The 25,207-nt window shown below is 44.7% G+C and overlaps 2 protein-coding genes and 1 long non-coding RNA gene across 4 annotated transcripts in view; 2 read left to right on the forward strand and 1 right to left on the reverse strand.

Moving 5' to 3' along the window:
- The first annotated feature begins 203 nt into the window (after positions 1–203).
- On the forward strand, positions 204–12,792 carry LOC123730777 (hepatocyte nuclear factor 6-like). Of its 2 annotated transcripts, none has more exons than XM_045708683.2 (2): positions 204–1,745; positions 5,621–12,792. In XM_045708683.2, the coding sequence occupies exons 1-2, from the start codon at positions 605–607 to the stop codon at positions 5,983–5,985; spliced, it is 1,506 nt and encodes a 501-aa protein (XP_045564639.1). In that variant the 5' UTR covers positions 204–604; the 3' UTR covers positions 5,986–12,792. The 2 variants fall into 2 exon arrangements, with proteins under 2 accessions (XP_045564639.1, XP_045564641.1); XM_045708685.2 differs by having other exon boundaries at positions 204–1,730.
- Positions 12,793–15,325: 2,533 nt separating this feature from the next.
- LOC145864246 (uncharacterized) lies at positions 15,326–16,927 on the reverse strand. The gene is made up of 2 exons (XR_014382838.1): positions 16,671–16,927; positions 15,326–16,393 (listed from the first exon to the last, which is right to left on the reverse strand). It is a non-coding gene; the product is annotated as an uncharacterized LOC145864246 (long non-coding RNA).
- Positions 16,388–25,207, forward strand: part of LOC106587663 (atos homolog protein A) — a 36,952-nt gene continuing 28,132 nt past the window's right edge. Inside the window, exon 1 of the mRNA XM_045708921.2 lies at positions 16,388–17,462. Within this exon, the coding sequence (XP_045564877.2) occupies positions 17,432–17,462 (31 nt within the window). The 5' untranslated portion in view covers positions 16,388–17,431. The remainder of the gene's footprint in view (positions 17,463–25,207) is intronic.

The following is a 25,207-nucleotide window of genomic DNA, read 5'->3' on the forward strand; positions in this document are numbered from 1 at the left end:
GCTGTTGTAACTTCCTTAATAACTGACGTCAGAGCAGTGTGTGTGTGTGTGTGTGTGTGTGTGTGTGTGTGTGTGTGTGTGTGTGTGTGTGTGTGTGTGTGTGTGTGTGTGTGTGTGTGTGTGTGTGTGTGTGTGTGTGTGTGGGTGTGTGTGTGTGTGGTGGGAGGGAGGGGATGGAAGGTCGCCCGTGCGCATGTGTGTATGTTCGGGATCGGCAGCGGTGAAACGGAGGTGTGGAGAAACCGAGCAGCACGAGAAAAGCCACGGAGAGAGAGATGGCGCAGGACCCGACCGGAGCGCAAGGACAGGCGGCGGGGCTCGAGACACAACCGAGAGGAAGCAAAAAATAAAATGTAGTATCAATAAAACGAGTCTAAAGGGGAAAGAAATCGGAGTAAAGAAAATAATCAACAAAAGACAAGAGGAAGAAAACACCAGCCATAAAAAGGATACAAAAAACGTCCATCAACCAGGATTCAGGAGACAGAACAAACCACCACAACAAACCAACAGACTGGGAGGGAACTTTCCCGCCCTGAGGACTCTGGACTGTTCTGTGGACATCCATCCCTCTCCCAGGTCACATAGATGGTCGCCAAGCATTATGAACGCGCAACTGTCCATGGAGAGCCTTGGTGACCTGAGCCATGAGTCTGTGGCGGGTCCAGGAGAGCTGCTACTCGGCCACAGCCCACACCCCCGCCCGGGTGGGGGCCGAGGGCTGGCGCACCGCTCCATGGGCATGACGAGCCTACTAGACGGGGGAGAATACCACTCCCATCACGGACACAACACTGGACACCCCGGTCATCACCTGCACCCCGCCATGAGTATGTGCGAGACCCCCTCTGGAATGAGCGCAAGCACCTACACCACCCTCACACCTCTCCAGCCTCCCCTACCCCCCATCTCCACTGTAGCAGACAAGTTCTCTCATCATCACCATCATCATCATCATCCACACCACCATCCTCATCATCCTCATAATCATCATCAGCGACTCCCTGGTAATGTCACCGGCAGCTTTACGTTTATGAGGGACGAGAGGGGGCTAGCGCCGATCAACAACCTCTACTCCCCATACCACCACAAAGACGCCCCTGGGATGGGACAGAGCCTCTCCCCACTGTCTGGCTCTGGCCTGGCCGGCCTACACAGCTCCCAGGCCGGCCTGCCTCCCTATGCCCACCCCGGGGTCTCAGCCTCCATGCCGGGGGAGAAGATGCAGTTGACTCCCGGTGGGTTCGAGGCTCATCACCCCACCATGCTGGCCAGGCACGCCGACCAGCACCTCACCTCCTCGGGGAACATGCTCCATATAAACGGCCTCCATCACCACCACCCCCATGCCCACCTCGGAGCCTCGGGGCACGTCCTGGGCCATGGGAACCCCCGGGATAACAACACCCAGAGCCACGCCTCAGGGCCCGGGGTTCAAGTCCAAGGGGTTGGTGGTGGTGGCGGTACCGACGGCAATTCGACGGGTCAAATGGAAGAAGTAAACACCAAAGAAGTAGCGCAGAGGATCACCACAGAGCTGAAGCGTTACTCCATCCCCCAGGCTATCTTCGCCCAGAGGGTGTTGTGTCGGTCCCAGGGAACACTGTCAGACCTGCTCCGGAACCCCAAGCCCTGGTCCAAGCTCAAGTCTGGCCGGGAGACCTTCCGCCGGATGTGGAAGTGGCTGCAGGAGCCTGAGTTCACACGCATGAGCGCGCTCAGGCTCGCAGGTGAGCGAACCCTCGGTAATACCCACTTCCTTTTTATTTCTCTTTCTCTCTCCCTTTACTCTTTATCTATAGGGGCTATTTAAGATTGTTTGGTGCTCGTCATTGGAACAGTAGGCCTATTGTCTGCAGCTGTCTTGAATCTGACAGTGGAGTAGCTAGTGGTATGACAGAACTGAAACCTCCCTCTGGAATTCCCTGCAGTTGAATTCATCATTGTCTTTGTTGTAATCTCTGTCTCTTGGCTTTTTCCATTCTATAAGATAAGGGCCCATGTGTCTATTCGCGCGCGCGCGTGGGTGCGTGTGTGTGTGTGTGTGTGTGTGTGTGTGTGGTGTGTGTGTGTGTGTGTGTGTGTGTGTGTGTGTGTGTGTGGTGTGTGTGTGTGTGTCTCTGTGTGTGTGTGTGTGTGTGTGTGTGTGTGTGTGTGTGTGTGTGTGTGTGTGTGTGTGTGTGTGTGTGTGTGTGTGTGTGTGTGTGTTGGTAAGGTGATCTGTTACCAGAATAAGCTTATTTTGCCCAACTCATCAGCTTTTTGTTGTTCCCAACAGAGTCCACGCGAGTCCATGTAAACAGAGTCCACGCGCGGGAGAATAAGAATCAAGTTCTAAAAAATATTTTTACGTCATGAAAATATTTATTTGCTGCCAGCACATGTAGCAACATCCTCAAGCTGTGCATTTCGGGGCTGAGGGATGGAACATCTGCGGAAAATAGTTTAAGAATAACAATAGAATATAATACAATATTTTCCAGGATCAATATGACCATTATTTTAAATCTTGAGGAAAGCTTATGGAAGCTGTGTCTTTGGCTGCGTTGACGCACTTCTTGTGTTTCAGTGAGTGTGTGTTTTTGTCTTGGAGCTAAACTCGTTAGGAGGCGTGACGCGGGGCTGCCTCTGGGTTTGTGGTAATTAACTGATAGATAGCGCTCTATTAATTTGTCCCCGAGGACCCGAGTCAATCCGCCTGAACCGTTCTAGCGGACACACACACGGAGCCACGCAGTCGCCAGCATACAAAGGAATTGCTTTATGTCTAATCAATGACGCGCTGAGGCGGATGGGTTTTTGGCTTGTGAAAAGTGTGAGGCGGTACGCTGCTGAAAGTGTGTTAAATCGCCATTGATTATTTGCAGCGTGTGTGTGTCTGTCTGTTTGTGTGTATCTGTGTGTTTGTGTGTGTAATCAACAGTCTTGCATAGCAAACTATATATATATATATACCATATCATTTTACATGTTATTGTTTTTGTGACTTAAATAGACGAATAAACATGTTGCAGTGCAAACGCAACTCTTGATATTTCGATGCAGGTGATTCAAAATCAGGGTATTACTTATTAAGTCTAATGACGCACGCCAAAAACATTTGTATTGATCCATTAGAATGAGAACCAATAATCCCTTCCATCTCGTGAGCTAACGGAAACACTATCACTCAGGACAGAAAAATATATACATTTTCCCGGAATTGTTTTCAGTGAATTCCTGAATGTTAGGCAGTACGCCTGTGCTGTTCTATTTAGGCCTGCCATGCGTTTATAAAAGTAAACATTAAAATAACATATTTTTCATTAGGCTTATTGTGTTGACTTTTTGAGTGGGGAGATTATTTTGGCAGTGTCTCCCTCTTCAGTTTATTTGAGCCTAATTTCACTCCCATAAAACCTCAACCATAACATATATAGCAATGGCATCCATGCGCATATATATTTTATTTCTCCCTAATGAAAGTATATATATATATATATATATATATTACTTTATATAACTTCGAACTTAATCATAAAGGCTTCATTGTGAAATACCTCGCCTAATATTAATAGCGTTTCAGATTCTGGAAATGTAGAATGTCTGTAAACAGGAAAAGGAAGCCCGTACACGAACATATATCGATCGGTTCTCGGGTGAAATGTGTGTGTGATCGGCCTACTAAGAACTAAAATAGAAGATTGATATTGATTATTGAAATGTGGCTTATTCCATTTCCCCATGTTACATCATGTATGCCTGGCGGTTTTCTCATGTCGCCGAGGCCTATGCCAGCCGGTAGACTAGGCCTACTCATATCATTAACCTATTTCATCTTGAATTGATAGATTTTTTTCACGAATTGGAAATGCAACGTATTACATGTGAAGTGGGTTTAAAATAATTGAGGATAATGGAGCAAAAACGCAGTTGTGGTCCTCTGCTTTTGGCAAGGATGTTGTTGAGAAGTTACGTGTATAGTTCCCTAAATAATTCCCTAAAAGCTACTTGTAAATTCTAGACCTATAGACTCCCTCTCACACTCATCAATTAATTTTTCAGCAAATACAGAAAAATGTGTTGTGTTAAAGCCTGATATTGCACCTGTCGATCATTTATCTCAAGCATTGATTCTGACATGATCATTTCGTTCGTTAGAAATTAGTTCAACTTTAGGCCTATTATATTCCTGTTTGGGAAGTTTATGCTTCAGGATCTTAATTGTACTTATATTTAACTAGGCAAGTCAGTTAAGAACAAACTCTTATTCTCAACGACAGCCTAGGAACAGTGGGTTCAGGGGCAGAACAGGGGCAGAACGACAGATTTTTACCTTGTCAGCTCGGGGATTCGATCATGCAACCTTTCTGGTTAGTAGTCCAACGCTCTAACCACTAGGCTACCTGCCGCCCCAAAATAACATGTTATTCAACATATTTGGAATAGGCCTAATTAAAAAACTTGCCAAACTGAGTGAATCGGCTCTTGGATTCGGAAAAGGGGCTATTCATATATTTTATTTATTTATTTTAAACATACACAACACACACACACACACCGCTGCTGCAGGTACACGAGTGTGTGTAGTCGCGCCATTGCTAGGCTACCTCAGTGTGGAGTTATCTGCTTAATGATTGTCAGACGGGCAGAACTGTGTGTGTGTGTGTGTGTGTGTGTGTGTGTGTGTGTGTGTGTGTGTGTGTGTGTGTGTGTGTGTGTGTGTGTGTGTGTGTGTGTGTGTGTGTGTGTGTGTGTGACCAGGGTGATAACGAGCCTGGGAAAGCTCCCAACCTGTCCGACTACCTGTCTGTCTGCTCCGCGCGGTGGCTGCTGGGGTGTCACTGTGGCCTTCAGCACGTTGATTTATAGCGCAGCAGATAGGATAGAGCTCCACACACACACTCACAAACAGAGCAGATAGGATAGAGTTCCCCCACACACACACACACACACACACACACACACACACACACACACACACACACACACACACACACACACACACACACACACACACGAGCGGGATGCCAACTCAACTCCACGCGGAGTGGTAGGTCTCTGTTAATGGTTATCTAGGTGTGTCTCTACCTAACTAGACTACTACTGCTGCTTTCACAGAACACACACAGACCTTTCTGTGATTAGTTCATTTCATAGACTCGAATATCACACATCAACAACACGCACCTGGCATGCAGATCCATCTTGCTTGTTTAACATACATTTGTAAGATGGTAGTGAAATACCCTTGGTCTAAGAACTATATTAAATAATCTACCTGGGACAGTGACTGTCAAGCCGATGTCCTCCAGCTAAGTAGAATGAATGGCTTTTGGTCGAACTCAGCGCTGCTACAGCTGTTTGACAGCTCACTGCTGCCCTCTATCGGTAAAGTCTCGATATGCAGGGAGAGGCCTACATACCGTGTGCTTCAGCACCACGGTCAGCGGCAATTGTTTTCAGCTGTGAGCTCCGGTGTAGGTTATTATGAGGCTACCCGTGTGTGTGTGTTATATTCCACGGTATAGATGATTTTGTGCTGTAGCCTATTGTTCTTATACAGTGTTGTATACTGTGTTAGTGTTGTTATGATGTAGTTTGTTATAACATTTCTCTCCCCACCCCTCTCCTCCCTTAGCGTGTAAGCGCAAGGAGCAGGACCATGGCCACTGTAAAGTTGGTGGTGACCGTGGCGGCAGCGGTGGCAGCAGCGGCGGAAACCACAGCGGCAGCAACCACAGCGGTAATGGTGGCCACTCCAAGAAGCCTCGGCTGGTGTTTACCGACGTCCAGAGAAGGACCCTCCACGCCATCTTCAAGGAGAACAAGCGTCCGTCCAAGGAGCTTCAGATCACCATCAGCCAGCAGCTGGGCCTGGAGCTGACCACCGTCTCAAATTTCTTCATGAACGCACGCCGACGCAGCCTCGACAAGTGGCTCGACGACAACGGAGGCTCCTCCCACTCCGCTAATTCCTCCGTCTCCACCTGCAGCAAAGCCTGAGGAGGGGGGACTGGAGGGGGAGAGCGGGCAGAGTTTTGAGTTCATTTAACTTGGAAAAAATAAGTTGCCACGCTGACTTACAATTTTGAATTATGTCATCTCAGGTAATCAAGTGTTGAGTTGACTACATTTTATATTAGATATGGTGTTAGACGTTTTTAGTTAGCGTGGAGACTTATTTTTTTCTAGTTTGAAGCAGTCAAGATTTTTTACTGTGTATGGGGAGACAGACTGACAGACTCAACCTCGGTGGAAAAGCTTTACAATGTAGAAACCAGGAGAAACTAAGGAAAATACCTATAAACAGCGTTTTGACCTTAAAGACTGTACTATAACACTGCTATTTATAGTGTCCAAAGAAAAAACAAACCAAAGACTTGTTTTGACCTGCTTTAAAAACTCTGTTCTGGCATTCTACCCAATCACTGATCTCACAGCTTTAATACCTCCTGCCCACTGTCCTTATCTTTGATCTGACTGGTCGGTTTGAGGGAGGGCCTCTGGATGGACGTTTAATCAGCCTATCAGCTGTGTGGGTTCTGACCAGTGGACGGAGATCCTGTGGGACGGGTCAATCAGCTTTGAGGAGGAATCTTACAGGAGCCACTGGAATGTTCAGCAGCCGTTTGGATTGGTCAGAGTTTCTGTCCGTCAGGACAAACAGACATTTGATTGGTCACAGTTTTCTGTCCGTCAGTAAACCCCAGACACTCCAGGTAGAAGCTGCCATAAACTGATCTAGGTTCAGATTACCTTGCCCCCAATCCTATCAGTAACCATAAGAAGGATGAAATAAATATTGTTTCTGACCCGGGATCAGTGATTAGGGGCGACTTCTACCTCCTTCACTGGAAGAGCAGACAGGGGAGGGGGGAAATCGCCCCAGTAGGAGCTGCTAATCATGACCCATAACCCCTGATCCATTCCGTAGTGCTTTCTTCCTGTACTGTTGAAACAGTAAAAATGAAAACCAAAGCTTTCTCCACTCCAGGGCAGGTAGCCTAGACTGTATGCAGTTATAATACCAAATCACTTTGACAGAATCACAGCAAGAAGTACAACCAAAGAATAATGTCTTATATTTTGTAGCTGATGTTGTAAAGAGTATTTTTAAAGACCTGAGTGTGACTGTTAACACTCTCCTCTCCTATCCCTCCATCTCTCCTATCTTCCTCTCTCTCCATCTCTCAGTGGTGGAAAAAGTACCCAATTGTCATACTTTAAAAAAGTAAAGATACCTTAATAGAAAAGGACTTGAGTAAAAATGAAAGTCACCCAGTAAAATACTACTTGAGTAAAAGTCTAAAAGTATTTGGTTTTAAATATACTTAAGTATCAAAAGTAAATGTAATTTCTAAAATATACACAAGTATCAAAAGTAAAAGTGAAAGTACAAATCATTTCAAATTCCTTATATTAAGCAAACCGGACGGCATCATTTTCTTTCTTTTTTTATTTACAGATTGCCAGGGGCACACTGCAACACTCAGACATCATTTACAAACGAAGCATGTGTGTTTTATGAGTCCACTAAATCAAAGGGAGTAGGGATGCCCGGGGATGTTCTCATTATAAGTGCTTGAATTGAACCATTTTCTGTCCTGCTAAGCATTCAAAATGTAATGAGTACTTTTGGGTGTCAGGGAAGATGTATGGAGTAAAAAGTATATACTTTTCTTTAGGAATGTAGTGAAGTAAAAGTAAAAGTAGTCAAACATATAAATAGTAAGGTAAAGTACAGATACCCCAAAAAACGACTTAATTAGTACTTTAAAGTATTTTTACTTAAGCACTTTACACCACTACCATTTCTCCTCCTCTCATGCTCACCCGGTATCTCTCCTCTCCCTCCATTTCTCTACTCCATCATTCTGGCTCTCCTCTCTTCCTCTCCCTCCATCTCATCTCAGTGGGTATGGATGGATGCTATGCATGTCAGCACCAGGAAGAAAGCACTACAGTGGCTTGCTTTCCCAAAGTATGAGTCAAATTGTGTGGAGTTTACTGTCTATGGGCTTGGTTCGCTCCTTTGCTCCTCTCCATGTCTGGGGAACCAGTCTCTGGGCTGGGAGTGGGGGTATCTCTGCCTCTGTCTGTGGGTTACTGTAGCTCCTCTCCATGTCTGGGGTACCAGTCTCTGGGCTGGGAGTGGGGGTATCTCTGCCTCTGTCTGTGGGTTACTGTAGCTCCTCTCCATGTCTGGGGTACCAGTCTCTGGGCTGGGAGTATCTCTGCCTCTGTCTGTGGGTTACTGTAGATCCTCTCCATGTCTGGGGTACCAGTCTCTGGGCTGGGAGTGGGGGTATCTCTGCCTCTGTCTGTGGGTTACTGTAGCTCCTCTTCATGTTAATGAGTATTATATTAAATGAAGCAAAGCCAAGCGAGAGCTGCTTCCTCACGTCGAAAAGAAAACAACAAAGAAGAGGATAAAGAAATCTCTAAATGTGTTAAGACCTACTGATATTTTATAGTGTGAACCAAAGATGCTACCTCACTCAATTTCCATTTGTGATTTCTATCACTTTGATGATACCAAAGATAACCAAAGATTTTGTCATTGCACGGCTGACATGAGTGATGTGGATAGAAGGTTTACTGTATATCCTTATCCTTACCCCCTCCTCTCCTCTCGTCCTCCTCCCCTCCCCCTGCTCTGCTTGGTCTCTCAACATCTCTGCTCTCTACTTATAAAGCTATAGGTAGACATGATAGTGAAGCTGTAGACTATGTTACCAAAACAACGAAGATGTTGACAACACTCTAGACATACATATTAACAATGTTCTAGAAAGAAATGTTGACAGTGTTGGAGAATGATATGTTGACAAAATTATAGAATGATGTTGACAACATTTTAGACAGAGGTTGACAACGTTCGAGAATGACATGTTGACAAGGTTCTAGAATGTTGACAACATTGTAGACAGACATGTTGAAAACGTTCTTGAATTATGTTTACAACGTTCTAGAATGATATGTTGACAACATTGAACGCTCTAAAATTACATGTTGACAACATTCTATACAGACATGTTGACAACCTCTCTAAAACTCCCAGGACGAGTGCCTTGCTTGAACCAAAGTGTTAAACCACTGTTGACCTCTCTATGACCTTTGACCTTTTACTCTTTGAATACCTCAGCCTGTAGAGAAGGGCCACTACTGAAGACTAAAGGAATATCTCTCACTTTCTGCTCTCTCTCTTTCTCTCGCTCTCTCTCACAAGTGGTGCTTTCGCCAGCTCAACCATGCAATGAAAACATACCAAAGGAATTTCTGATCTCCACTCCTGCTGATATACCAAAGCTCTTCTTCTTCTGTCTCCCCTGCCCCCCTCCCTCCCTCCCACTCTCCTCCCATCCTCTCTCCTCCCCTTTGAAGGAAGGCCCAGCACTCTGGCCGTGTTTGTCTCTGAATACCTCATAGTGAGAACTCTGTGGTTCTGTGGAGAGAGATTGTCAAAGTGGGTCAGGCAGAACTCAACTAGTTTGGTAACTAATGTTATTGTTACTTCTTTCAAAAATCTTGATGGTTCTTATTTATTTTTAATGTTTTCTTTGGCAGAAGTGTTCTGTTCAAGGTCGCGGAGGACAAGTTTCAGGGTCTTGAGGTTTGAAACTTGTCTGGATGGAGAGATGAAGTGTACTATTTTGTTATCAGACGTTGGGTACTTATTCCGATATTATAATGATGGTAGACTATTGTTTTTTACAGGGTAAAACCAACAACTGCTGTGATAATGTGTTCATATGTTTTCCTTTTCTCGTCTTCTGTGTTGTGATGATTTGATTTGAATGGAATTGTGTTTTTGTATTATTGCTTAACCACTGCTTTAATTTATGCCTTTGTAGAACATCTAGATTTGTATATAGTAGGTTTTTTGAGAGAAAACAAACAAAAAAACAAACAAATGAACATTCAGTTTTGTCTTACAGACTTATAACGTTCTCCTGCTTAGATCAGATGAAGGAGTGGGTTTGTGTTCTTCTTCTCGTGTATCACAGCTCTGTCACTTCAACATGTGTTCTGAACACTGCCAGAGACCACACCATTGCCCTGACAACGGGCCGACACACGTCTGACACTACATCCTATTTCCTATGTAGTGCATTACTTCTGACCAGAACCTTATGGCTAATCCAGGATGTGATCAGGACAATATTGAAAATCAGGATTTTGACTAGGGGATGTGTTCGTTTCATATCTCTACTAACCCAAACCCTATGGCTCTGTTCAAAACTAGTGCACTATATAGGGTGTCATTTCAGATACAGACGTTCTACACTTGGTACGTACTTCGCTCAACAGCTGTCAAAAAAGCAGCAGTGTGTAATGTGTTTTATATTCTTTTGACTTTTCCATTTTTTTATTTTATTTTATGGGTATTAATAATAATAATGAGCATCCAAAGATTTCTAAAACAAACCAAAAAGTTGAGAAAAAAAGGAAAAATAAATGAATTAAAACGTTTGAAAAAGCACTGGCATTTGTGAGTTTAGGAGATGTTGAGTTTTGATTTGCCATTCGCAGCACGGGTATAGATGTTAGTAGAAGGCTGTAGGCCGGGGGCTTCTGTAGTCAAGGTTACTCAGCCGTGTAGGGAATCTCCTGTTTAAATGTACAACCTGAAGTGATGTTTTAAACTAAACCAGGGCTGCAAGTTCTCTCAGTGTTGCTCAACCCAGTCCTCTGGTGCCTGATTCATACTATAGGACCAAGCCGAGCTGTACTGTGGTGGCCTGGTTACAAATGTGTGAATCAGGTATCGGACCACCAACCATTTCACATATTAGGTCTGTTCCAACACTTGCACTCCTCTTTCAACTAAGTCAACTAATCATGAAGCCCGTGACTAGTTGAATCAGGTGAGTTAGAGCTGGAATATATCAGATATATAAAACAGTTGGTCCCTAAGGACTGATCTGAGTCACTTTGCTGTCTGACACACAGAGTGAGGTGGGTGGAGTTGGGGGGGTTAGCGGTGGGATGGATGGGGTCTGGGCGGGGCAGCAGGCCTGCCAGGGGCGGGGTCAGAGAGCTTGTTCTGAACTGCATTTCAAATTAAATCCTATTCCAAATATGTGATGTAGTGCATTAGGAAGGGAATATGGTGTGATGAAGTGCACTATATAGGGATTAGGGTGTGATTTGAAACATATGCCTCTTGTTCATAATATTGTGTCCCTGCCGCCTAGCTCCTCACAGTGTCTGTTGTTTGGTGCAAACTCGTGTAATGACAATGAGCAAAGTCTAATAAACCTACAAAGAAACGTGTGTGTGTATATGGGTGGGACAGCACTTATCTAGTCTCTCTCTGTGTGTGTGTGTGTGTGTGTGTGTGTGTGTGTGTGTGTGTGTGTGTGTGTGTGTGTGTGTGTGTGTGGTCAGTGAACTCAGTTTAGCAGCTTGAAGCTGTTTAGTGCTCATCTCATTTCTCAGTAGTAGCCGTCCTTCTTAGAACAGACCCGGTTACAGTGGATCCTGACACAGTTAAGTGGAGTCTAGATGTTTTAGCTTTCAGCCCTCTGTCACTTTCTCTTCCATTCAATCTCCACAGGCCATACAGTTCAATGGGAATAGCCATGCAGACGACAGTAGTTACATTGTAGAACTAGACAGACTCTGTGTGTGTGTGTGTGTGTGTGTGTGTGTGTGTGGGGTGTGTATGTGTGTGTGTGTGTGTGTGTGTGTGTGTGTGTGTGTGTGTGTGTGTGTGTGTGTCTGTGTGTGTGTGGTGTGTATGTGCGTACATTTGTCTGTCTGTGTGTCTCTGTGTGTTTCAGTATATGTGTGTTGCTGTGTCCCTAATCAGGCTGAGTCTCATCACAGTACTGCAGCGCCTGAGACAATCAGACGTTTGGGCAAATCTGAGGTGGTACCCTATTCCCTAAAGAAGTAGTGTGCTAAAGGTGGTCATTTTGAATGTGAAAACACTAAACAATAAAGGAGGGTGAGGCCCTCACTGGGGGCAGGGTTGCAGAAAATTCTCTGGTTTACCTGAAATCACAGTTGGAGGAAACCCGGAATCTGGAGGAAATGAAGCAGGAAATCCGGAATCCTCCAACCAGGACTTCTGGAAAAACAGGGAATTTATTTAAAGTTCCTGGAATTATGCAACCTTACTTGGGGCCTCTTCCAGAGATTATTCATATATTATAAAGGTTTTGTTGAACAACAAAAAATACTGAAACCAACTTGCTGACATTTATTTCCAAAGAGAACCCAGTAGTTGTTTCTGCATTTTCCAGTTCACACTGACTTGTTCTGGTGTAAACCAGCCAGTGACAGGCGTCCATTGTTCTTTTTCCCATCAATCCTTCCTCTGAAGCCGTCTGTCCTTCATATCAATCATCATAGTGTCTAGTTGTGTTTCTGTGTGTGATGGGCTAGATGGATGTTGGGCTAGGTGTAGAGATGCACAGTTCTTGGCCCATATTCATAAAGTGTCTCAGAGTAGGAGTGCTGATCTAAGGTCATTTGTTCCCTTTGAATCCAAGTAAATAAGTGGGGTCACCTTCTCCTAGATCAGCAGTCCTACTCCAAGACACTGTCCTTATGGGCCACAGTATATCATAGCTTGGTTGGTTTAATCATTTAGGTTGTAATATTCTTGGCTTTGCTACTGCTCGCTCAGTGCTGTGCAACATCACCTGCTGTGTTTGCTAAACAAAACAAAAATTGGAATAAAAATAATAAAGAGAAGCAAGTGATGATGTCATCCAGCTTTTGATTTTCAGCTTTAAAATGTACAATTTTCTGTAGTCACTAAAAAGTAGAAAATAAACAGTTGGAATTCCAGCACCTGAATCCAGACTCGTGTCATTTCCTTCAATACTGATGTTAGACTCAAAAGTGTATTTCATATGTACAGTACCAGTCAAATGTGTATTTCATATGTACAGTACGAGTCAAAAGTGTATTTCATATGTACAGCACCAGTCAAAAGTGTATTTCATATGTACAGTACGAGTCAAAAGTGTATTTCATATGTACAGCACAAGTCAAAAGTGTATTTCATATGTACAGCACCAGTCAAAAGTGTATTTCATATGTACAGTACCAGTCAAAAGTTTGGACACACTTACTCATTCAAGGGTTTTTATTTATTTGTACTATTTTCTACATTGTAAAATAATAGTGAAGACATCAAAACTATGAAATAACACCTATGGAATCATGTAGTAACTAAAAAAGTGTTAAATCAAAATATATTTTATATTTGAGTTTCTTCAAAGTAGCCACCCTTTGCCTTGATGACAGCTTTGCACACTCTTGGCATTCTCCCAAACAAATTCATGAGGTAGAATCTCAAATATAAAATATATTTTGATTTGTTTAAAACTATTTTGGTTACTACATGATTCCATATGTGTTATTTCATAGTTTTGATGTCTTCACTATTATTCTACAATGTAGAAAATAGTACAAATAAAGGAAAACCCTTGAATGAGTAGGTGTGTCCAAACTTTTGACTGGTACTGTATGTAGTAGATCAAATGTGTTTTGAACTGCAACTGGCACCTCCACCCCTAGGCACTTCACCTCTGTAGATTGTTATCTTACTGCTGCTCTTTAATTATTTGTTACTTTCGGTATTTTTCTTAAAACTGCATTGTTGGTCAAGGGCTTGTAAGTAAGCATTTCACTGTAAGATCTACACCTGTTGTATTTGGCGCGTGTGACAAATACAATTTGATTTGATTACTATTGACATGTCTCCACCTGTTCTTTTAAATGCCCACTGATACACTGCACTTCTATTCTTCCACCACTAGATTGCAACATAACACAGTGTAACTCAGTCACCTGCAGAGGGATTCCTCCAGCTGATACAGTATGTTGTTCTACTGAGGTCTCTTTGTGTTGTCATCATCACAGATCCTACAGGGTTTCCTTTGTCCCACGCATGTCAAATTAGTCAAATTTTACCCTTTAAAACCTGTTTTCTGCTTATTTAATTGAATGTCCCACCCATCCAGACACTGTAGGACAGATTCAATATAGAGAATGGATCAGGGACCAGAGTGGAGACAGACATGCCATAGTTGCATAACAGGTTATCTGTCAGTAGCATTTTATCTGTCCCTTGTTTTGGAATCACACATGCGTGCGTGCACACACACGCACAACCGTGAATATAGTTTCAACTATGAACTTCAAGAGCAAGCGGCTTATAGGTCAACAAGTTTGAGTGCAGTAATGAAATACATTACATGACCAAAAGTATGTGGACATCTCCTTCCAATATTATGGGTATTAATATGCAGTTGGTCCCCCCTTTTCTGCTATAACAGCCTCCACTCTTCTGGGAAGGCTTTCCACTAGCAGTTGGAACATTGCTGTGGGGACTTGCTTCCATTCAGCATCAAGACCATTAGTGTGGTCGGGCACTGTTGTTGGGCGATTAGGCCTTGCTCGCAGTCGACATTCCAACTCATCCCAAAGGTGTTCGATGGGGTTGAGGTCAATGCTCTGTGCAGGCCAGTCAAGTTCTTCCACATCGATCTCGACAAACCATTTCTGTATGGACCTCGCTTTGTGCGTGGGGGCATTGTCATGCTGAAACCTGAAAGGGCCTTCCCCAAACTGTTGCCACAAAGTTGGAAACACAGAATCATCTAGAATGCCATTGTATGCTTTTGCCTCAAGATTTCCCTTCACTGGAACTAAGGGGCCTAGCCCAAACCATGAAAAACAGCCCTTGACCATTATTCCTCCTCCACCAAACTTTACAGTTGGCACTATGCATTGGGGCAGGTAGCGTTCTCCTAGGCATCCGCCAAACCCAGATTAGTCCGTCGGACTGTCAGATGCTCCAGAGTCCAATGGTGACGAGCGTTACACCACTCCAGCCGACGCTTGGCATTGCGCATGGTGACCTTAGGCTTGTGTGCGGCTGCTCGGCCATGCAAACCCATTTCGTGAAGGTCATGACGAACAGTTATTGTGCTGACGTTGCTTCCAGAGGCAGTTTGGAACTCGGGAGTGAGTGTTGCTTCAGCACTCGGCAGTCCTGTTCTGTGAGGTTGTGTGGCCTACCACTTCACGGCTGAGCCGTTGTTGCTCTTAGACGTTTCCATTTCACAATAACAACACTTACAGTTGACCGGGGCACCTCTAGCAGGGAATAAATTTGACGACATGACTTGTTGGAAAGGTGGCATCCGCGGTGCCCAGTGAGTCCCGCTCTTCAGTAAGGCCATGTTTGTCTATGGAGATTGCATGGCTGTGTGCTCGATTGTATACGTGGCTGAAATAGCCAAATCCACTTGAATGGGTGTCCACATACTTTTGTATATAAAGTGTAGTTAGGAAGCCACCCTTTGTCATTTTGCAGTGGTAGGATTTATTGTCGTTCTGAATTTATTGTTGCTCTGAGTGAATCTATGACAATTTTTCCTCTGTGAGCAATACATGGTTAATAATATTACTCAAAATTATCAATAGTGAGCATTGAGTAACGAATAAAACATCCCTAATCTTATTATAGGCCTTGTGAGAGATGGTGGCCTGGATTCGTGTTGTCGTTATTGACTGATTCACTGTATTCACTTTCAAAGACAATCAAAGCGCTGACTACTATGCACAGTTCAAACAAAGAAAATCTCAAATTTGAATTGTCAAAGTGCTACGATATTGTCACTCTTTTAATCTGCCTATGCTGCGTTCTCGTGCTATTAGAGTTCCCAGGCGACCCTCCAAATCAGAGTATAAATGGGAAACTCAGAGAAAATGGTCTTGAGTTTACCGCGTTGTGAAGTTTCACCACTGACCTTTTGCCTTGCCAACCAAAAGATGACAACTCCAATATTGGTAAAAATGATGTAGCTATTTTGACAATATTGTCAATGTTCAACAATTTAAACAAGCCAACTAACTTTATTATAAACAACGTTAGCTAGTTTGTCAGGCCAGCTAAAATGTGCTAATCATATTGGTTGAAGAACTGTTCAGACCAAAAAGCACATGAATAAAACCAAGTCGTATTTCACAACTACGAAATCTAAAACCCAGAGGAGCACATCAACGCAGCATTAATGTGTATCTGAACACGTCAAGCACGCAGAACAAAATGTTCACATACAAAATACACGTGCCACGTGCAGACGTGAACGCGCATCCAATCCACCAATCAAATCAGAGCAGTGGCCGTCCCGCTACAATGTATCCATCCTGGCCTGTACTGAGGTACACTTACACAGAGTTATAATGTTCATTTGAACCATGTTTAGTGTATGCTATTTGTTGTCATCTTGACACATTGTCAAACTGTAACCAAAAAGTTTGTAGATCACGGTTGCTATCGCAGCAGGTTCACTCGAGGGCTGGTACAGGAAAGTGGTCTAGCTGTTGTTGGGACACGTGACTGAGAAAAGACTGCGGCGATCTGTTTTGACACGGGACATTTCTAGAGAGAGGGGAAGAGAGCACACAAAACGAGTTTATGGATAAGAAAGAGCACACAATATAATTTAGTTGCGAACGGTATGCGCCTGTACTGTGTTATTGAGTTGGACGAAGTTCGCTAGCCAGCGAACCGTTGATTTGGAAGAAGGAAAAAAGCTCGCTAGCCACTGCGACAAGTTGGGAAATAAATGGTCAGCTTGTTTTCTGACAAACTTTTGATATGAGAGAAAGCTAGTCAACAATAACTAGGTAACTGACACGAGACGTGGCTACTTTACCTCACTATGTTTCAAGACGACAAGTGGAACCGATGCTTCTGGACAACACGGCGTTTAGCTAACGTTGGCTGTTTTTCTGAATGATCGGGTGAAATAGGTCTGTCCTTTACTCGAGCCCATTGTTATCGGAGGTGGATCACTAGCTACCTGCGCGTTGGGGTGTTTTGTTTGAGAAGGTCGCCATCAGATCAGATGCCTGTGTGTTGTTTGTTTGGTCAGCTAGCTAAAGCCACGTTAGCTAAGCCAAATAGGTGAGGTTACAGGAGCACAGCAAGCTGAAAAAGAGAGAGATGCTTCGTGACGGGACTACTGTCGTGGTTTTGGTGGTGGAATTTGAGACGTTTATTTTTGGGGGGTGGACAGCCAGATTGTCAGCTCAATGCCTTGTTGGCTAGCTAGGTGGTTGATGAAGCAATAACTCGGAGCTAATCTAATGTTTGACGGTCAGATTTAGCTAGCTAGCTCAACTGTTCGTTGGCCAGTTAACAGTGGATCTGACTCGATGGACCTGTACAGTAGCAGTTTGGTAACAAAGCATTGCTTTGTCGGGTAAATTAGGGGGCGATTGGCAGCATACAGGCTACCCAGCTGGTATTGTTGCTTAATGCAATAAGTCAGCAATCCTTTGGAAGATTTGGATCCACACAGTCAGACACACAGCAGTATATTGCTGTCAGGGCTGTGTGGACGGGAGTCTTCAGACCGAAGACAGACAGACAGACAGAGGCTGCCGAGGCTGCCAGATTCCCAGAGGGATCCAGATGACACTGGCTAACATGAAACCAGAGCGAGGTAAGCTGATCTACATGGATTTATTCCATGCCAACAGAAGTTATACAGTTCATGGTATTCGTCTGTGTGAGCCTTCACTACGGTGCCCATCATTGCAGTACTAATAGGGTCATGAGGATCATATTGACATGATCCATCGTTGGCCTGTGTGTGTTGTTGGATCATCAGAATGTAGCCAGCCAGGCAGTCCCCCGGAAGAGGGAGAGGTATGTAACAGCTGGTTAACTTGCTTGCCTGCCTGTGTTGATAACAAAGTAAACCTGACCCAGGCAGGCCAGTGAGGTCACGGGATTTAGGACATTCTGACTGCCAAATTACACAATGGATAGGTAAACAAGATGGCTACAGATATCTGAGCAATGGTTTAATTATAACAACACAATGTCATCTTGTAATTTCTGTGAAAAAGCAGATTTTTGGGGAACAAAACGCAGCAGGTCACACTGACATGGTGGAACAACTCACTGCATGATAAAACAGCTCTAGCTTCTTTTGTGTGCCTGAGAGCTCTGCGTTATTCTGTCAGTCTCTGGTATGGGTATGCTGCAATGCTCAAAGCCCATTGTTCGAACTGAACATCTTCACTGTGACTCTGAATCATCACTATGAACAGAGATTTCGATCTGCTCTCTGCCTTGTGTACTGTCTGCGTGTTTACATGATGTATGATTAACATGAAGTCTGCAGGGCAGCCAGCTTTGTCTGTTTTCATATCAGGTTTATTCAACCGCAGCAGCAGTGGTCTGTAATGCCAGCTCTATTAGTAATACATGGACTGTATTGTATGCCCCCTGCCTGCCAGTCTAGTCTGCCTGCTTGGACATAGTCTAGTAATGTAGTGATTGCTTCAACATGCTTGTCATTAATCCAAGGTTGGTTATGATTATTGTAGGGGCAACAACATAACAGCAGCTAGTTGGAGCTCAGAGCAGCAAGCTGATACTCTTTGGCCTTAGCACATTACCTTCAATTAGAAGACATAGTCTCTGTCTACTGTACTGGGACCTGTTTTCACTAGTCAGACAATAGGCAGGGCCTGCAACTACTGCATAGAGGTTTGATGTGGTCACACGGCAACCACTGTCAGACAAAGGAAGCCCAATCAGAGATTGCTTTTCCTACTACACAACAAACCCCACACCATCAGTGTCCTACACCCCCACCTTACTGACACTGTACTGTAACATGACTCTCTACCCAATGTCCGGGTGTAAACATGTTGTCCAACATCAAAAGGCTGAGATTTCACCCCTGCACACTGACTCTGGCTTTACCTTTAAAAAGAACCTCTGACATATGGATGTGGTAAACACACACACTGTACATATAGTAAATAAATCACACACTTACTGTACTACACACTGCAGTTTTTCTTTTTGCTTGGCCAATTGTAAACAACAACACACACTTTTACTGAGCTAAAGAGACAGATCTGTCTTTTCCTGCTGGATCTCAAGTGACTGTAGTTGGACTACATTTACATTTTAGTCATTTAGCAGACGCTCTTATCCAGAGCATACATTTTCATATTGTTTTGTACTGGTCCCCCGTGGGAATCAAACACACAACCCTGGCGTTGCAAGTGCCATGCTCTACCAACTGAGCCTTTCTTTCCCTTCCCCCTCATATAGATTCTGTGTTCTGCTGTTGGCTCCCTGTCGGTCTGTCACGGTGGTTCTATTAATAATGTCTAATTGCAATAGAAGCTGCTCTGGAGCAGTTCCCATATGACAGGCCAGCCGATGCTCCCACTGTTCTATTGTTATTATGGGACATACTGTTCCTCTGGTTGAAAATGCAGACAGACAGACTGCCCTCCCTGTACTCCATCTCTCTCCTCCGTTTGTCCTGATCCCGTTCTTCTCTCCTTTCCTGTCTTATCCTCTCCTCCTCCTCCCAGACCCCCTCTCTCCTCCTCATCTCCCTGGCGAGGAAGGTGTTTACGGAGCATTCTAGCCTCCGCAGGAGTTAGTTTCTCTAGGCTTTACCCCCGTGGACTTACTCTGTCTTGATTCATACACCCACAACGCAACAGAGAGAATGTTTAGAGAACGCGTTCTTGTTTTTTTAGGCTTTTACTTGTTATACAAATTCTGATTCACAAGCGCTTTTTCTTCAACTTTAGATTGCAACCATGTGTGTGAGAAAGGGAAAGGGAGCCATCACAGTGCAGTGTTTAGCTCAGTGCTAAGTGAAGTCATCTGACTGACTTGTTGTTCAACATGTAGGCTAGTGCTGTGGCTGTGGCCCCTGTGCTGGCTAAGAGACAAACACAATCGGATGATTATTTAAATCAGCTGTGTAGTGTTAGGGCAAAAACCAAAACGTGCACCCCTTGGGGTCCCAAAGGATCGAGTTTGGGAAACCCTGCCCTAATTCTAATCCTAATTGTAACCCTAAACCTAACCCCTAAGCTTAAAATAGCCTTTGTCCTCCCACTATCCTTGTTGGGACAACGATAGGAGAACCAACACACATATTGCACACAGACACGTGTATGTGTGCGTGTGTGTGCGTGCACACACACAGCTGTAACAGATCTCATAAAGAGCCATGGCAGACCAGTCACAAAAGAGCAAGGAAATAGTCGGATGACACACCCACACACACACACACACACACACACACACACACTAAGTACATAGGCTACAACACACATGATCTCACAATGAGTCATGGTTCTGGAGGGGAACGAATAAGGGAGGAGAGACAAGGGGGGGAACAAGAAGAATAGATGGGAAGAGAAGAACAAACTGAAACTTCCTGGTCACTGAAGGCATATCGAAGCTTTCTTTACATAAATGTCTACTGGAACGTGCCTTTGAATCAATGTGTTTTTTTGTTTGTTTGGAGGTGTTTCCTGTTGGACGTCTAACAAGGCGTCTCAGGGGACGTCCACACCCCTCAGACAGATTTACCCCCCCCCCCCCATAAACTGGGTGGTTCGAGCCCTGAATGCTGATTGGCCGAAAGCCGTGGTATATCAGACCGTATACCATGCGTATGACAAAACATTTATTTTTACTGCTCTAATTATCAAATCAAAATGTATTTGTCACATGCGCCGTATACAACAGTGAAATGCTTGCTTACTTACAAGCCCTTAACCAACAATGCTTTAAGAAGTTAAGAAAAAATAAGTGTTAAGTAAAAAATACAAAATACAAAATAAAAGTAACATAATTAAACAGCAGCAGTAAAATAACAATAGCGAGGCTATATATTTTATTTTATATAACGTGGCAAGTCAGTTAAGAACAAATTCTTATTTACAATGATGGTCTACCGGGGAACAACAGGTTAACTGCCTTGATCAGGGGCAGAACGACAGATTTTTACTTTGTCAGCTCAGGGATTCGATCTAGCAACCTCTCGGTTACTGGCCCAACGCTCTAACCACTAGGCTACCTGCTGGTTACTGGCCCAATGCTCTAACCACTAGGCTTACCTGCTGTCCCATATACAGGGAGTACCGGTACAGAGTCAATGTGTGGGGGCACCGGTTAGTCGAGGTAATTGAGGTAATATGAACATGTAGGTAGAGTTAAAGTGACTATGCATAGATTATAAACAGAGAGTAGCAGCAGCGTAAAGAGGGGTGTGGGTAGCCCTTTGATTAACTGTTCAGCAGTCTTATGGCTTGGGGGTAGAAGCTGTTAATACCAATTACTTTGATAACCAGTTTATAATAGCAATAAGGCACCTCGGGGGTTTGTGCTATAGGGCCAATATACCACGGCTATGGGCTGTGTCCTAACACTCCGCGTTGCGGCGCGCCTAAGAGCAGCCCTATTGTCCCTATACCACACCCCCTCTGGGCTTATTGCTTAATTAGCCCATCTCCGAAGGCCCCGAACAGCCAGTAGAGCACAGAGTTGAGGGAACTCTCACCGACAGCCAGGCCCGACAGAACAATCAGACAGTCAATCTGACTATTATGTCAACCTTCTTGCAGTGATTCACCTACAACAGGTGTTTAGTTATTCACCATACACACAGGCGGGTATAAAAGGACAGGCGTTTTGTTATTTCACTAACCAGACAGAATGACAGGCGGGTATAAAAGGACAGGCGTTTTGTTATTTCACTAACCAGACAGAATGACAGGCAGGTATAAAAGGACAGGCGTTATGTTATTTCACTAACCAGACAGAATGACAGGCAGGTATAAAAGGACAGGCGTTATGTTATTTCACTAACCAGACAGAATGACAGGCAGGTATAAAAGGACAGGCGTTATGTTATTTCACTAACCAGACAGAATGACAGGCAGGTATAAAAGGACAGGCGTTTTGTTATTTCACTAACCAGACAGAATGACAGGCAGGTATAAAAGGACAGGCGTTATGTTATTTCACTAACCAGACAGAATGACAGGCGGGTATAAAAGGACAGGCGTTTTGTTATTTCACTAACCAGACAGAATGACAGGCAGGTATAAAAGGACAGGCGTTTTGTTATTTCACTAACCAGACAGAATGACAGGCGGGTATAAAAGGACAGGCGTTTTGTTATTTCACTAACCAGACAGAATGACAGGCAGGTATAAAAGGACAGGCGTTATGTTATTTCACTAACCAGACAGAATGACAGGCGGGTATAAAAGGACAGGCGTTTTGTTATTTCACTAACCAGACAGAATGACAGGCAGGTACAGCGACAGGTGTTTTTGTTCTCACAGAAAGGGTCAGTCATGTCTGGTCACTGGGATGTAGGTCTATGTTGTGTTTTGACATGTTGGATGTGTCACGCTGACTGTCTTTGTAGACCTCTGGGCTCCAAAACATGCCTATTGTTTTTCTTTTGTCAACAATAATAAACCTGTTATTATTAAAGGTGCGGTATGTAACTTGAACATAAAAGTGCTCTGACAGGTTCCTGTGTTGGCCGGTACTGTAGTTCAGTTCCAGTTCAGCGTGTGATTCGGCTCCAACCAGTCCTCCCAGTAATGCTCTTATGTAACTGTGTGGGTCTTATCTGGCTCACGCTGGCCTGACACACACAGGCTCACACACACAAGCTTAGTGGTCACTCGGGCTCATGCCTCACACACACACACACACACACACACACACACACACACACACACACACACACACACACACACACACACACACACACACACACACACACACACACACACACACACACACACACACACACACACACACACACACACAGGCTCAGTGGTTGCTCTTGCTCATGCCTGACACACACACACTCACACTCACACTCACACTCAGGCTCAGTGGTTGCTCTTGCTCAGAACCAGCACGGGACGTAAGTGTGTTGACCCGACCGGTTCTGTGTTAGTGACATCATCAGCTCCTGTGTGCCGGTCACCTCCTGTGCCCCTGTGGCTCCTCCCCCATGGTTGCGCTCAGCCAACCGGCAGCCATCTCAGCAGGAACAGTAGGAACCATCTGGCCCGCTCAGTTTCCTCCTGGCAGGGGGAAGGATTAGCAGAGCGCACCACTCTCTATGCCTTCCCTGGCCCATATATGATGCTCTGTGATATGGGCTGCATGTCAAAGTTCTATTTTGGCCTTTTCTCCTCTCTCCTGTGATATGGGCTGCATGTCAATAGTTTACATTGGCTTCCTCTCATCTTCTCTCTCCTTCCTCACTGATTGAAAAAGACCTGTGTTCAGAATCAGATCAGTGCAGATCAAGAAGAGGGGACAAGATGAGGAAACCACTTTAGAGGAGACCACTAGAGGAAAGTAACAGACTATTGACAATTTCACACACATCCCATAGTTGGAGCTGAGTAGAGTCCCCTTGCTGGGTCAGATTCCTCTTGGCCAACAACAACACACCTCCCTCCAAATTCAGCCAACAGCTTTACTGTTCTAAACATGGCCGCCCACCACCATGCATGGTTGCCTTCTCTCACTCACATGTTGTTGCTATATCTGAGATGAACTCCCACATGGTTAGTCAGCTTGCTGCTTGTTCTGTTGCTTTATTTTAGTAACAAGGTCAACATAGTCCAAACCAGATGATTGGTCTGCCTGTGCTGTGCCCCTGTTTAAAGGCATCTGGAAAGAGAGCTGTCTATTGACACAATATGTAGGTTTGAAAACATTGTGGAGCATAGACGACTATCAGTAGCCTCTTGGCCTGTATCTAACGCTGGCCTCTACACGATAACCAGCAACAGAGGAATTGGTAAAAGCACAACTAGTTTGGCAAGTGGCCGCCAGTCTAGATACATATCAATCAAATGTTTTTATAGAGCCCTTTTTACAACAGCAGTTGTCACAAAGTGCTTATACAGAGACCGAGCTGAATACCCCAGAGAGCAAGCAATGTGGATGTAGAGGCACGGTGGCTAGGATAAACTATCTAGAAGGCAGGAACCAGGCTCTGGGGGGGGGGGAGGGGGGGGGGGGCGCCCCGGCGGCCGGGTGGAGATTCTAAGAGTACATGGCCATTAAGGCCAGATCGTTCTTCAAGATGTTCAAACGTTCATAGAAGACCAGCAGGGTCAAATAATAATCACAATGGTTATAGAGGGTGCAACAGGTCAACACCTCGGGAGTTAGTTGGCTTTTCATAGCCAGATAGATGGACATGTTAGTCGTCTGACCTCTATCTATTGCAGAGAAGAACCGCCCATGACCCGGCTAGGTCAGTCAGTCATACAGACATGTATTAGGCCATGGCTGGCCAGCTCCAGTTCAGTTCAGCACTTTAACAAGTCTGACTGCCACACTTTCCATGGCCTTTGGAGCGTTGTTGACGTTGCTCAATTTGTCCTCTGTGTCAGAAATGTAATCTCCTGAGAGCTGTAGGTCACAGGGGTGTGTTTGTGGGTTCAACCAAGGCCAGATAGACCCGGCTCAGCCAGCAGGAGAGACCAGCTGAGTGTGCAAAACACACACAATCTGAATTCTCTAACATGTGGCTGATTGGGGGGGGGGGCTGTAAACTCCTCAAAACCTAGGTTAAAGGGCAGAGCACAGACTATCAGTCTACAGAGTATAAAGTAAAGTGTAGTTGTGCTCAGAGTAGTCCGCTGTTGAGGCCGTAGTGGGTACACAGCGGTGAGTACTACCCTGCTGTCCTACCCTGTGCTGTGCCAGGCACTCTGCCAGTTACATAATCAGTATTAGTGGGACAAAGAGTGGGCTTCTGCAGAGAGAGAGCACTGGCTCTGGAGGCCTTTACACCCAGGCTAGTGAGGCCATGATCAGGGCTAGTCTGGTCAGGGTCACCTGTAATGGTAAACATCAAGGCCTTCAGAGCTGACCCCAGTCCACACAGGACCATGATTAAAAGCTTTAGCTAGGCTGAATGCTCTCGTTAGACTCGTCACTAGTGGTAGTGTTTTAAATTAGCAGTTGGGCTCAAGTAAAAGCTTAATCTGGTGTGTGTGTGAAAGCCCTTCTGTTGCAGCAGCTAGTAATGAGGGTTTGAGATGTGTGTGTCCGTTGGGCCTGGTGTGTTTGAGAGGTCCAGACAATAGCAGCCGGAGCAGCTGAGTTCACAGTAGCAGAAAGAGAGAACTGTACCCATCCCTCTAAGCCAATCAGAAGGCATCTGTGTGTTGCTATGTGTGCTGTGAATCTGCCCCTTTGTGTAAAGAGAGGGGGGGGGTAGATAAAGGGAACAAAGAGAGAGCTCTCAGGAAACTGTAAATTGAACATGGCTAAACTTCAAACTATTCTCTTTATTGCTCCTACATGTGATTTCAGGGCAGGCCAACATCACATAGAACAGGAAACTGCATCTTTTTGTAT

Source organism: Salmo salar, chromosome 26 (genome assembly GCF_965601325.2).
Source record: "Salmo salar chromosome 26, fSalSal1, whole genome shotgun sequence".
Lineage (NCBI taxonomy): Eukaryota > Metazoa > Chordata > Actinopteri > Salmoniformes > Salmonidae > Salmo > Salmo salar.

What these genes read in the sequence shown, in the direction of transcription:
- LOC123730777 (XM_045708683.2), top strand. Translation starts at nt 605, where the DNA reads ATGAACGCGCAACTGTCCATGGAGAGCCTTGGTGACCTGAGCCATGAG. An exon ending in CGCAGGTGAGCGAACCCTCG is followed by an intron (nt 1,746 to 5,620) that starts GTAATACCCACT and finishes CTCCTCCCTTAG; the next exon opens with CGTGTAAGCGCAAGGAGCAG.